The 14,741-nt window shown below is 39.8% G+C and overlaps 1 protein-coding gene across 1 annotated transcript; it reads left to right on the top strand.

Moving 5' to 3' along the window:
• Positions 1 to 1,292: 1,292 nt before the first annotated feature.
• nlrc3l (NLR family, CARD domain containing 3-like) lies at positions 1,293 to 9,627 on the top strand. Its single transcript, XM_078246360.1, has 12 exons — positions 1,293 to 1,700; positions 2,127 to 2,324; positions 2,886 to 2,978; positions 4,315 to 4,483; positions 5,256 to 5,403; positions 5,502 to 5,594; positions 6,163 to 6,515; positions 6,576 to 6,782; positions 6,958 to 7,133; positions 7,387 to 7,660; positions 8,101 to 8,316; positions 8,756 to 9,627. Exons 1-12 carry the CDS (start codon positions 1,675 to 1,677, stop codon positions 9,149 to 9,151), a joined length of 2,349 nt encoding a protein of 782 aa, XP_078102486.1. The 5' UTR covers positions 1,293 to 1,674; the 3' UTR covers positions 9,152 to 9,627.
• Positions 9,628 to 14,741: the final 5,114 nt, after the last annotated feature.

The following is a 14,741-nucleotide window of genomic DNA, read 5'->3' as shown; positions in this document are numbered from 1 at the left end:
GCTGGGAAAGTCTGCTGGTTGAGCTCAATCAAGTTGTTTATTTATCATGTGAAATAATAATAAAAAAAAAAAAAAAAGATTAAGTGAAATGTAATGCTCATGGATGGTCCAGGTAATTATGAAAGAGCTTCACCTAATGTTTACGGACAAGCTCAGATTATAAATTACTTGGTTCCACTGGTCAAGCGGTTAAAATGGTCAAAACACCAATTTCAACAACTAATTTCTGAGGAATAATGTTAATTGTTTCCTTTTTAGTTTAACCTTTTAGAGAAGAGTCCCGCACATTATGTAAGCAATAATTTATTTAGAAAAATACGTTTCGGTCTCAGACCTTCATCAGGTAAATAGTAGTTAAACCTTTTTAACAGGGACATTTTTGCTACATGTGATAAAGGCTGATGTGAAAAATGCTGTGAAAAGTGTTATTAAATTAATCCAAAAATAATTCCGTCCAAAGACTACAAACTATTTGGTGATTTAAATGTTATAAATTGAAAAATCTAGATGTATCAATAATTCATACAGTTGTATAAACTTGGTTTATAGAAAAGTGCCGTATGTTTCTCTTTTATTATACACCCACGCTCTTTCAGCACATGAAAAGAGGTCAGTTCTACGATTTCCGGTGTGCGCCTCAAAACCTTCAGAATAAAAACTATATATATATATATATATATGTATATAATTAGAGTTTTTGTTTTTGTAATTTTATAGTATATCCATTTCATCGTCATAGGCCTACCTATTGAATGAAAACACTACTGACTGTTGTAAATAATTTATATTCGATATTCTGTACATTTCAAGTGGAGGCTAAATAATGTACTGACAGAGTTGGCCAGATAGAATGATGTAACTTTAAATGTAGTGGGTCTACAGTGGTAACATTAGTGTAATACGATATCTGATTTGTGCATTAAATTTAAACTGGTCATGCCACCACAATTTGGCTGACTTTGAGGGCCTGAAGTTTTTTATTTTATCTTGCGCAACTACAGATAAATAACATGAGGATAAAGTAAAGGCTAATTTGGGAGTAGTTCAACGTGTTTTTTTTTTAATTTATTTTTTGTTTTTTTTACAATTGATAAAAAAGGCTCAAACATGTTTTCTTCATACAGTATAGCTAATTGTAAGTATATGTAGTGTTTTATACACGTGTACAAAGTTGATGAAGTTGGAGTAAAGTGTGCGTCAGGATGAGTATTATATAATTTGCGCATTCTTGTGCCGACTGCTTATGGATGTTTACATATTTGAGAGTATGCTTTTATTCTGAAGTTGTCCGGAAATAGTACTGTTGCTGTTGGCAGAAGCCGAAAGTTAGAACTGACTGAGAAAGCGAAGAGGAAATAAGTTAAACTGGAAGGCCTCTGATATTACCTTACAGTTTATAGTTTATTGTGTTCGCTTTGATTATTTGCTGGGAAACATTCATTTCTAACGCGTCTATATATTCATAAACACACCATGTTATGTTTAGTACTAATGATAGCATAACCGTAACGGCGGACAGCGATATCCTAGCTATATATTAACATTACAACAACGTCAGCACGGTGGATTCCTTTTTTTGGATATGAAATGATTGCGATAAGTAGGATTTCGTTTACATAAGTTAGCTATATCCGTTCTACAGCTGCGGTATGTGAGTCTGTTGTTACCAGAAACATGGACCCAGACACCGAAGTTGAAAGGTGGGTGTTGTCGCACAGCATTGAGTTCACCTGCCATCTTTAATCCTCTGTCACTTTAGGAAGACATTTCACACAAGCGAAGTTACTGTAGCTACTTCCTTAATGCTTAGCTCTCTTAAGTTGTTTGATTATTTACCTAACACTGTATTATATTCACTCAGTAGGTTATTGACTACTTATGTAAGGATATTCAAGTAGTTATACTGCTTTATCACAATCACTTACGGAAAGAGTTAGTTCAACTCACTTATGGGCCAAATATTTCACATCTTGTCAAACAAACGTTACTTGGCCAGACTTTGATTACATCCCTGCTCTACTTGTATTGTATCCTAGTAAAATATTACTTATCATTCATTGGACTAATTTATAACCGTGTCGGCACACACCCACTTGCATACTAACACCCCCTTTTCGTCCCCTCAGCATCTTTAGACAGGAGAATGAGGAGGAAGATGAGGAGGAGAAGAAACAGTGTGAGAGGCCACCCTCCAGCTATGGTTCAATGAAGAGTGAAAGTGATGCGATGGAGGATGAGAAGGGAAGTGATGAAGAGGTTGCAGATGCTTTCCCTCCCACGTTCCCTGTGCTACTACCTGAATCAACTACTCATGAAGCGACAGGGTACTGTGTCTTCGTTGGATATTTATGCGTTATCCCAATGTTTCTGTGTTTTGGCCATTTTACCACAGAAGGCGTAAGGCTTCACATAACTGCCTAATTTACTGTTGCTGTGATCTGTACTCTGGCCAGTTTAATCTAAGTGCCTTTCCAGGCTCTAGCTGGCAGTAGAAACCTTTCACAAAATTCCTATGCGCAAGTTTGGTTTCCTACCTTCTATGCTGCCCTTGGTATCAGTTAATTACCTCTGCCAAAGAGGTTATATTTTTGGTTCGGTTTGTTTGTCGGTTTGTTTAGCAGGATTACAGAAAGACTACTTGCCGGCAATTTCCATGAAACTTAGTTTAAGGGTGTAACCATTTGAGAAGCCGTCCGGACCGTCCTCACCTGATGCTTATTGGTTCAGTTAGCTGGTAGTTCAGACACTTACGCATTTCTTGAAGCCAGAATGTTTGGCTTTCTATTGCTCCAAACATCTGAGTCCACTGCGTAATATTTCGAAGGGCGAGGTTGCTTTTAGGGACTTAGAAATTGCTTATAGATATGTCGCTAATGTTTTGCCAGGTTGCAGATGATTCGCTCAGAGTCTCCAGAGACCCTCTACACCATGACCACGCAGCAGACCAAACCACCGGGAGCTATTGTCATTGACACCAGGTGGAACACACACACACACACACACACACACACACATACACACACACACATACACATACACACACACACACATTACTCTGACCATGGTGACTTGCAGAGTCAGACCTTTACTGAGCAGCCTGCCAGCGCTCCTGACAGTTTTGTGGACCACTGCAGCACCAGACATGGGATCAATTCCTCCAAACACCCAGGCATCCCGGTGCCCTCCCAGAATCACATACCTGTCTACACTCACACAGACAACAACAACAACAACAATAACAACAAGACACATTAACGGGAGGAAATTAGAAAGAGAGAGAATTTCTTTACTAATTTTACAGAGTTTTTGTATTTGTATTGTTTACAGTATCTTTTCTCTCTAATATACAGTGGCACTCATAAGTTTATGAACCCATGCTAAAGTTGACTAAAAAGAGGAATAAAAAAAATCATCTTTTGGAAATTGATCTTAATGCCTTAATAAAAAAAAAGAGGAAAAATCCAACCTTTAAGGACGCCAATTTTCTTTGTGAATGAATAATGTATCATAAATAAATAAATGTTCTTCCTTAAAATACAGGGGGCATAAGTAAGTAAACCCCTATGTTAAATTCCCATAGAGGCAGGCAGATTTTTATTTTTAAAGGCCAGTTATTTCATGGATCCAGGATACTATGCATCCTGATAAAGTTCCCTTGGCCTTTGGAATTAAAATAGCCCCCCATCATCACATACCCTTCATCATACCTAGAGATTGGCATGGTTTTATTTCAGTTAGCCTAATAGCTGGTTTGATTTGCATTGAGAAAAAAAGAAAATTGGTGCCCTTAAAGGTTGGATTTTTCCTCTTTTTTTTAATTAAGGCATTAAGATCAATTTCCAAAAGATGATTTTTTTATTCCTCTTTTTAGTCAACTTTAGCATGGGTTCATAAACTTATTAGTGTCACTGTACAAATGCAACCAAATAGTTCATTCTAGCACAGAACCTTTGCACCAAAAACAGGCACTTACATGACATGAAAGCCTCAGTGTTTAAAATAGAGTAAAGCCACTAAAGTTTCTGACCAAAAGGCATTTAAACTCCTTATTCTATTATGATTTTATCAGTATTATTGTCCATATTGGCATTATGAGTGTTACTCCCATGGGTTGTGGTACTGTACCTGGCTCCAGAGCTCCTGTAATCCTACCAAATATCTTTAAAGATCTCTATCAAAAATGGGTGTTGTCTTATACTTTAGCCAATATGATATGTGCAATTTTTGTTTTTGACATGAGTCAAAATGTGACAAAACGGTGATCCTTGGACAATATTTGCAGAGCTCTTTCTCACCTTTCTTCCTGTCTCTCAGGTCTTCTGATTTGGGGGATTTTTCAGAAGTTGATGAAGAGGATCCAGATGAAGTTTTGGTGGCTGATTCCCCAGAACCACCTGAGCCTGTTGAACCAGATGACGAGATTGATGGGAACAGCCAGCCAGGCAAACTACACCCAGAGCAGGACCTGCCCCATTTATTCAAGGTTGGTGCATCACAGTTGGTCTGCAATGCCTGATATTTTCCTTTCTTAACAGAAGTTGTTGTTTTGGTCTCAGGACTTTGTTTGACCTGGGGTCCGTTTCAGAAAGCAGGTTTAGTGAAAACTCTGAGATGGTTAACCCTGAGATGAGGGAAACTCTGGGTTGTCTGTTTCAGAAAGGGAGGTTAATCAAACCTGAGAGAGGGGGGGGTAACTCCAGCCCGTTTCAGAAAGAGACGTAACTTAACCTCAGAGTCAGTTACTATGGTAACTGACCCTGTGAACCTAACCTGGTCGGGAGCAGGTTTTCCTCCCACACACAGCGCGCTTTCATTTCCTCATTCATTCATTCAGTCTGTATCAGGTGCATTTTTTGTCATCTGCATGAATAAAAAAACAGGGTTGGGTTTTTTTTTAAACTCTGTTAGGCAGACTATAAAACACATTTTTCCTCGAACATGGCACGTCCTTTTATCTCTAACCTGGCCTGGGAATGCCTCGCGATCCCCCAGTCAGAGCTGGTTAATGTGGCTTGGGAAAGGGAAGTCTGGGGTCCCCTGCTGGAGCTGCTGCCCCCGCGACCTGACCCCGGATAGTTGATGAATGGATGGATGGACAAATAATTTTATGTTGTTTTTAACCAATTTTCTCAAATTTGTTAATATATGATAGAAAATGTAATTGTTTCACCTTAATATGACCCAAAGGCTGCCTACATCATATCTGCGAGGGCAACATGTTAACTTGTGTTTTATACCTTTCTCTCTGTATGCAGAGTATCCAGAATACTTTGACAAGCCTCAACAGGGAAGACCTATTGAAATTTAAGACATGGTTTTACCAGTGGGAAACAAAAATAACCCTGAAACAGATGAATGAGGGAGACCTTCTTGATTTTGTGGACAGGATCCTGGAGACACTTGGTAAGAAAATATACAGATACAGCCTTGGGGAGAACACAGGGGCTGATATACTGTCAGTGTTTGCTTACTGTTTTTTTTATTAAAATTCTGTTTTGCAGGCCAGGATCGTGCCCTGTTGCATACAATAAGTACACTACAAAATGTCAACAAGAAACCAGAGGCAGACGAACTACGGAATAAGTGCCGGAGAGGCAAGTAAATGGGTTCTATCCCAACACATGCGCTAATACTGGTAAAATGTGTTTTTTCTGAGGTATTTTAAGAACATCTGAATGTTGAGGCTGCATTTTGATAACTGTTGATGACTTGACTTATATTTGCTTCACATACTATTTTCAAAAAGCTTATTTAACCGAGCATAGAGTGCTTTTTCTATGAATTTGTGTGGGTGTATTACAGGTCTAAAGTTACACAAAATATACGATTATTTTCCAGAAGGAAAGGTGTAATTAATGAAGTATTAAATGCTTCTCGATACCAGTTTCAAAGAGAAAAAAAAAAGAAAAAAAAAAAAGTCTGCCGTGTGATTTAAAACCTTACTTTACTTTAAAAAAAACAAAGTAAGAACAGGATCCCGGATTTAGGGTCGATCGTGGCATGTCTTTTCTGGTGAGAATGTGTGCAGCAACGAGAGACTACCTTAACTTGGGCACAGAGGTGGTGTAGCAGAAAGATTATTCCTCACAATGTGAGATCCAGATTCCAAACCACGTGTACTGAAGTGTTCTCACTTTCCTCTTTATGTTTCTCCACCACCAGCTTTGGTCCGCTTTCACCTGAAACAGTATTTGATCGGTAAACACCAAGTCATCCGTGAGGGGATCGTTCAAGCCGGAAAGCAGAATCTTCTAGATAACATCTACGTTCAGCCCAATATTTCCACCTGTGGTTATGGAGGAATTGACCCCTTCCATGAGCTCCTACCCCACCCTCCGTCTCCTGTTCAGGTCCCCAGTGCCGACACCTTTGTGGGCGTGAACAACCTGTTCCGACTACAGAAGGAAGATGGCAAGCCGGTGAGGACGGTGCTGACCACTGGGATTCCAGGAATTGGCATGTCTGTATCTGTGGGGAAATTCTGCCTGGATTGGGCAGAACTGCGCGCCAATAAGGTGAATCAACAAACTTTTTTTTTTGTAACTGACACCATGTTCCTGTTCATGTTTGCTCAGGATCTGCAGTTTGTCATCAAGCTCTCATTCCGAACTTTCATGTACCTGCGGAACAAAAAACCTCTCTCGGAGAAGATGTCCATCATGGAAGTGATAGAATATTTTTATCCTGACTGCAAAGACATGAAATTCCTGGAGGAAGAGGACTGCAAATTCCTCATCATAATGGACTCACTTGATTGTTACCTAGCTCCTCTGGACTGGGAGGTATCCCATCTGCACACATATACCTGAGAACCATTCACATTTGTAACTGTAAAAAAATTACCAAAGATAACCAACAATATACATTTATGAGGCATGATTGAAAGGCTTATCAGAATGGATGACCGAAAACTGATATATTTGTCTTTTTTTCTCCATTTTTGTTTACTCTCTTCAGAATGCTCCAGTGATAAATGACAATCACACCAAGGCAGATCCTGATGTCTTGATTGTGAATATCATCCGAGGTACTGTGCTTCGTGGTGCCCGCGTCTGGATCCTGGGGAGACGAGCGGCTGTCTCAGAGATACCGTCGCAATTCATAGACGTCGTCACAGAAATACAGGGCTTCAGGTGTGTGTGTGTGTGTGTGTGTGTGTGTGTGCATCAGTATTTATTTTTTTGTTGCTTATTTTATTATTGTATTTGCTGCTGTTTTTAAGCATTGTGTGTCTATTTGGCGTGTATGCCATCCTGTAAATATGTTTGATTATGTATAGTAAAACGGCTGAAATGGTTCAGCAGCAGAATATAAGTTATATTATTTTTAACTTCTCTGTTTCAGCCCAGTTTTTATCCTTTCCCCCCCCCCCCCTCTTTTCTCCAGTGATGAGATGAAAGATGAATTCCTGACCATGCGCTTTTGCAACGCAGAGCGAGCAGCCCAGATCGTGGCACATTACAAACGCCAACCGACACTCTCTATGCTCGCTCGACAACCCTTTGTATGCTGGATGGTGGCCACAGTGTTCGAGCGCTGCTTCCGTTATCGGGGCTATGGGGTGCACCCCCCCAGGCTGACGCCGTTCTTTGTCAACATTATGACTGTCCAGACCAATCGCAGGCTGCAGTTCTACTATGATATGCCGGACAATGACCTGGTAACATGCGTTGTCTTTTATTGTCTGCGTTATGTCATAGTTCCTAGTGACTTAATTCATTTTGGCCATTCACTTTTAAGTACGTAAATAAAATGCTATGGGGCCACATATGTTCTGTTTAAACTTTTCATTACCCATTAGTCGTTTTTTATTTGGTACTAGAATGCAATTGAAATTTTGTAATTTATTTTTTACTAGCAGATATTTACAAATCAAGAGTTAACATTTGATTTGGGGGATACCATGTAATGAATGCCTGAACCACCTGATGCAGTCTTTTACAGTTGATTTGAAATGAATGTCTTTATGGAGTTTATAATATTCAACAACAAAAAATCAAAGATGGAGCTTGTTCAAAAAGAGATTTTGTCAAGAAAAGCTTATTAACATGCTTAACTTTAACTTCATCATTTTCATTTCAATGTCCCCTTTCCACTCAGAAATGGTCCAGTGACGACAAGCAATTGCTGACGAGGCTGGGTAAGATGGCCTTCAAGATGCTGGAGAGGAATACCAGTGTGTTCTTTGAAGAGGACGTGAAGGAGTGCAGTCTGAAGTTGAAGGAAGTGGCGGTGTATTCCGGCATGTGCACTGAGCTCCCCGCTGCGGCCCCGGATGGGATGAAGAGGTTCTGCTTTGTGCACTACAGCTTACAGGTAAAACTCTTTTCATCTCACCTACCTATGTCTCAATATTTCAAAACTTTTTGCAGTTAACATTTTGTTTTTTCAAGGTTGTTAACTCACAAGCTCAAACATTGAGAGAGGTTTTGCATGATGTTAGCTAGTTGTCCCAAATCAGGTTTGGATTAGATAAATGGATGTATACACCAAGATGAGTTATAACAAATATTTTAACCTTTGAACAAGAAAAGGAAACGGTACATTTTGAAATACCAAGAGATACCCGAACAATTAACACAGGGACACAGGATTAGAACTAAAAAAGAAAGAAAATAAATGTCACTGGGTCTTTATTAACACTAAATAAACCGTGCTGCTGCTGCTCGAGGTCCACCTAGCAGAGATGTGTCCTTAGGCTATATACCCACAAAGGATTCATCCTAAAAATCACCCCATGTCTTCTCTCCTCCAGGAGTTCATGGCCGCTCTCTACGTCTTCACGATGTTTCGCATAGAGTCCAAGAACGTTCTAGACTCTGCGTTGTTGCAGAAGCCCAAGCTCTTCACATTCAAGGATCAGACCAAATCAGCACTAGGCCTGGTCCAGTGTGCCCTAGGGCGAACCCTCGGCTCCCCGCTGGGCCACTACGACATGTTCCTGCGCTTGCTATGTGGCTTGCTTAACCCGGACTGCCATGGAAGTCAGCTGCGTGGGTGTCTCTACCCCCACAACGCGCCAAAGGTGGGTGGACTGGATGAGGTGCAGCGGCTGCTGGAGCAGACAATACAGACTGCTGAAGAAAAAAATAGAGACCGGGTGGAAAACTTAAAGGAGTGCCTTAGAGAAATGACCCAGGAAGATGAGTGAGGTGGGGTTAGATGAGTTGGTTGCATCACTTTATATGGCTATGATGGATAAAAGAGACGAGGATGCTCTGTTATGTCTTCATAGAATTCACGAGTGATCAAAGTATGATGCTCAAAACACTGAAAACACAACAGAACTCAAAGTGACTTGTTTAAATCTTTGTTATTTTAGCTTTGATAACATTACATTTCTTACCATAGGCGTTAGTTGAGTCTGTGTCAGTAATGTGCACAAGACAAAAATTGTTTTTTTTATGCATTCCGGTACAGTGGAGTTTATGCGATACTACATTATGCCTGTCATGTGTTACATTGAGCACAAAGGCTGCGATATGAGGAAAATATGCAATATGCGATAACGTTAACATATAACAATATTACGACTTGCGACTTACTTGCATTAAAGTATACTCTGTTCTGCCTGTCTGCTGCTTACAGTATACTGCTTGTTGAATAAAAAAGTGAACTGAAAAGGCACCAATTAAGAAGATAGTAAAATAGTAACTCAAAAAATCCTGATTCGCTGATTAGCTTACAACGCTAGTATTCAGGGCACAGGGAAAGTAAAAACAAATCACTATTTTGTACCACTAAAAAGGCTCAAAATATCACCACACTTCAACGGTAGCATAATGAGGGTCCCTAAATGTTAACCGAAGAATTGAGAACTTTGTAAGTGTACAGACAGTTTATTGAAAAGATACATTATAAAGAGTTGTATGTTTACATGCCGCCGCCGTCTTGAAAACCAGTCATGACTTAGTGCTGGCGATGCAAACTAAAATCAAAAGCAATTTGCTCAATATATTTGAAATAATCGCACTCTACATAACTTGTCTAGTGTACTTACTCAGTAGATAACTGTCCATCTGGTCCCTCCGGTCTGGGTCGCCGTCTCCAATTTATTTTTGGGACATGGAAAAAAGTTTCAAGTACAGCCCTGTTTATCAGAGAGGGGAAATCTTCAGACTGAACAAAACAATGCGCCTCATGGGTGTCGCGACGCAACAGGTCCCACTCCGTGCAACACAGACACTCCTGTTCGGTGGCCATAGCTTCACAATGTCCGCAGGTACCCCACCAGTTTCCTGAAGTACGTGGCTGTGTTGCGGCATTGACTACTGGTAGCTCTCTCTCTCTCGTAGCCCTTTCACGGAGCTCCCGCAGCTCTTCGTTCAATAAACTGTCTGTACACTTACAATGTTCTCAATGCTTCGGTTAACATTTAGGGACCCTCATTATGCTACCATTGAAGTTTGGTGATATTTTGAGCCTTTTTAGTGGTATAAATAGTGATTTGTTTTTACTTTCCCTGTGCCCCGAATACTAGCGTTGTAAGCTAATCAGCGGTCCACGCTAGCTTCTTTCAAGCTACAAACACATTCGATTAGCATGAAAAACATGTCCCAGAGAGCGACAGAGTGGGTACACATCTGTTAATAACCCCTGTATGTGTTTTAAATAGTTACTGGGTTAGCATGGCAGCCAGGACCAGTCGGGATCACTTTACTGGCTGTGTCTCAATTGTTTTTGCGAGTAACCAACTCGGGTACTCTAGCTATATAATTCAATGTGAGTACACAAATGTTGAAATGACATAAAATGCCCGTCCCTTGAAGTCGTGATACATTAACCTTAAGCTAATGCTTACCTGTTCAGTAGGATATTAGCCAAATCGGCGTCCTTTTGGGCTCTAAGCTGTTTCCATTTTTCAAATACATCTTCAATATTTACCCGGGGTTTGTTACGTCTCTGGTCACGCAACTGAAATATTTAGGTGAGGTAGAATCTATCTCCGTTGATCCTGTTCACGCTGGGTTTACGTTTTTACAGGTATATCTGGCAACCCGGCCTGGCTGTCAAACTGGGTAGTTGATAACAACACACAGGCCAAAACAGAAATTCCGTCTGTCTTTTCTGCGACAAGCAATAGATTTTTTTGATACTGGATCATTTAGGATTTGTGTGTGCATTTGTTTTTCACTTTTCATGTTACCACCTAACACAGGGTAATAAGACCGATTAAGGGGTGAATTCCAGCAATGAACTTTCTCTGTGAACTGTAACCTGAAGACGTGTCACATGCTGGATTTTAATTGGGTGGTTAAGTTGTTGGCACCAATATTATTAAACATGAATAAAATAGTACTGAAATGGGGGTGATAGTACGTTTTAATTTTCTTTTATTGGATGAATAATAATGGACAAGAACCTGCATTACATTACTTACAATGTTGGTTTTACAAGGAAGGAAAGCAAATCAGTCAGTTATTAGAAAGGGAATACAAGTGCAATAAAAAGTAAATGCAAAAGATCAATAGCACAGACATCAATATTTAATGAATACCAAAAGAAATAATGGAATTATGTTTTTTCCAGAACCCAATGCAGTCTTTATGTAGGATCTGCAGGACATAAAAGAGACGTACAGTGAAAAATAAATTTCTGCTGTCAACCTGAAATACAAACCGTTTTCAGGTGATATACTTTGGTTTCCAGTAGTGACATAATTATGGCTAGGCCTTATATTTAAACCTGGAACGGAAAATAAAAAGATAGAACTTTATAACAATCTTACGCGAGAATGGTCTTCAAACAAAACAACAGTTTAGCTTGGCAGATGAAAGGTAGTTTGTCATGGCAGCCGCCGTCCAGCTATTTGAATTCTTTAACGCGGATGATCTTTCCACAGTGGTGGTTTGAGGGGTTGAACTAATGCTCCACTCAGTTTCTTTGTCTAGTTTCCCTAAAATCCACTTCCAGGGGACGTTGCTGCCAAAGATGGACCGCTCCAGGCCGATCCACACCCCATTCTCCAAGCCTGTCTCATTTAGCAGGAGACTGTTCACTGCGTCCTGTACTGTGCTGTTGGTGATTTGAACCCAGAAGGACTTCTATTCCCGGCAGTACATCAGGGCACGTATCCAGCTTTTGGCTTCCTGGTAGAACTGGAGACCTGCATCTTCATTCAAAAAAAGGAAGAGGTGAGAATGTCAAAAATAAGGGGTGCCGCCAGAGATTTTGCACCCCATGAAAGAATATTGGGCCGCCATAGATCACCCATGTAGACTACATTGCTATCCCAAATATTAATAGTAGTCTGATGTTAATTACCTGATAATCTTAATACCTCATACTTACATAGCGCTTTTCAGAGTTCTCAAAGACACTTTACATTCTGTAGGATTAAAAAAACAAGCAGTAAACTCTTTAATAAATATCAAAAATAAAATGAAAGAAACAGTCTAGAATAGTATAGACTAGAATTGGTGTGTAACATAATGAGAATATAGTAGGGCTGAGCAATATATCGATATTTTATCGATATCGTGTTATGAAACTAGATATCATCTTAGATTTTGGATATCGTAATATTGTGATATGACATAAGTGTTGTCTTTTCCTGGTTTTAAAGCCTACATTACAGTAAAGTGATGTACTTTTCTGAACTTACCAGACTAAGTCTCACTCTAAGTGTGAAGATATTTTGTTAAAGCACCAATTGTCAACCCTAAAAGGTCGCTGCAATATCTATATTGAGGTATTTGGTCAAGAATATCGTGATATCTGATTTTCTCCAGCCCTAGAATAGAGATGCCTTACTGATATTACTGATATGACAAACAAAAGCTGCACTACTGTTAGTGGCCACAAGATGGTGGCAACCCCCTTTATTTAGCAGTGTCTACCATTTCCATGTACCTAGTGTAAAGTCAAATCTTCAGTGTGATGGACTATAGTTTATAGTATAGTATAGTACATCTGATTTCAATGATATAAAAGAAAACAAACTGCAATTAAGACTACTGTATTCAAACACCCCACAGTCTCCATGAAAACATCTTAACATCATCATCATTTCAACTACCAACTTTTTCTGATTACTTCGAACACTACAGGTCAGTAATAGTAGGCTACTTATGCATACTAATACTTTGACTGTGTGTATATATATGGTATATTATAATATAATTTGAGACCATTTGACTTTGTTTGCCCATTGGGCAGTGGAAATTATTAATTATGATTTTGCAGAATGCTCCAATCTCATTCAAAATGATTTTTATTTTGTATTTTTTGTCGGTTATTATTAGCAACAATTTAAATATTCATTAATATCAGTCATATTTACATCATTCACAGGCATGTAGGCCTAACTAAGATACATTTTAAGATAGAAAATGTACAGCCGACATGCAGTATTGCTGTCCTATAAAATATGAGAGCACTGGGCGCCCGGATAGCTCAGTTGGTAGAGTGGGCGCCCGTATATAGAGGTGTACTCCTCGATGCAGCGGGCGTTGACTCCAACCTGTGGCCCTTTGCTGCATGTCATTCCCCCCTCTCTCTCCCCTTTCATGTCTTATGCTTTCCTATCAAAATGAGGGCTGTGTGTGTGTGTGTGTGTGTGTGTGTGTGTGTGTGTGTGTGTTCGTTTTAGCAGTGAGGTGCCCCTGGTCAGATTGCAACAAAAGGCGTCATCGCTGAGACAGGCTCTTGAAAATCTTGACCTAAATGGCAGTAAACATACTGGCAACACAGGTACACACATGGATTTGTGCTACAGAGAAGCATGAGTACAGATAAAAATTCAAGTACACTGTGGTTCTGTTTCTGCACAGAGGAACAGGGTGATGAGGTGAAGATTGGCTTTTCCTGTAAGAATGGTTAGTTTGTACTCTTAAGTCTTACTCTGGACCAGCGAGAGACAAGGAAGTCTGCAAACAGCATCTGGTAGTTCTTGTTTTTAATGAGGGATGAGAGCACACAACACACTGTCTAAATAGCTGTAGAGAAGTGTTTAGTGTGTACCCTACTTGTTGTAGAACTTGCGTTGAATGTGCTTCCTCAAACGTGTGTGTGTGTGTGTGTGTGTGTGTGTGTGTGTGTGTGTGTGTGTGTGTGTGTGCGAAGCATGAAGTACTGGAGCTGCAGCAGGAAGAACACATCAGACTTCACCTCCTTTCTGTCATAGCAGGGCTGCACTACAGGAAGTCATTTCTGGTGGACAAATAACCAGGTCAGATAGGAAGTATTAGATCCAAGTGCAAGAATGTCGGGCAGACATTTTTGTTATGGTCAACACCTGCAAGAGAAGTTCACTCTAGCTCACTTCCTGTGTGTTGCACGCGCAATAATGTCCGTTTGTGAAGTGTGTTGTGTCCTGCTCAATCTTACAGCAATGTTACTCTCACATACACTCACTCATACAGTATATTCGTATAACTAAGTGCTCAGTGTGGTGTTTGAGGGAGATCAAAGATCAGTTAACGGGGTAAGGGAACATCTTCCTTTATAGTAATAGTAAAACCAAGTTCTCAGATAAAAGTATAATTTAAGAGGAGATTTAAAGACACGTGTAGAATTTGAAAAGTTATGACTGACGCCCTCCTCTGGTAGTATTAAAATAAAAACACTGTTGCAGACAGCAATGCAGTCCATTTTAAAGTATGGCCTGTGAGCTTTGTGCATGTCATACATAACTCTCTTATTCCTGGGCTTTCCTTGCCTCTCTTTAGTGACCTGTAAATAGTTAATGTTTTAATCCTGGAATTCAAAAATCAACATAAGAAAGTACAAGACAGAGCTGC

The sequence above is a fragment of the Sander vitreus genome, chromosome 3 (genome assembly GCF_031162955.1).
Source record: "Sander vitreus isolate 19-12246 chromosome 3, sanVit1, whole genome shotgun sequence".
Lineage (NCBI taxonomy): Eukaryota > Metazoa > Chordata > Actinopteri > Perciformes > Percidae > Sander > Sander vitreus.
Note: the sequence above shows the minus strand (reverse complement) of the source record. Positions and strands in the feature narration are given on the sequence as shown.

What these genes read in the sequence shown, in the direction of transcription:
- nlrc3l (XM_078246360.1), top strand. Translation starts at nt 1,675, where the DNA reads ATGGACCCAGACACCGAAGTTGAAAG. An exon ending in ACCTGCCCCATTTATTCAAG is followed by an intron (nt 4,484 to 5,255) that starts GTTGGTGCATCA and finishes CTCTGTATGCAG; the next exon opens with AGTATCCAGAATACTTTGAC. An exon ending in ATATGCCGGACAATGACCTG is followed by an intron (nt 7,661 to 8,100) that starts GTAACATGCGTT and finishes CTTTCCACTCAG; the next exon opens with AAATGGTCCAGTGACGACAA.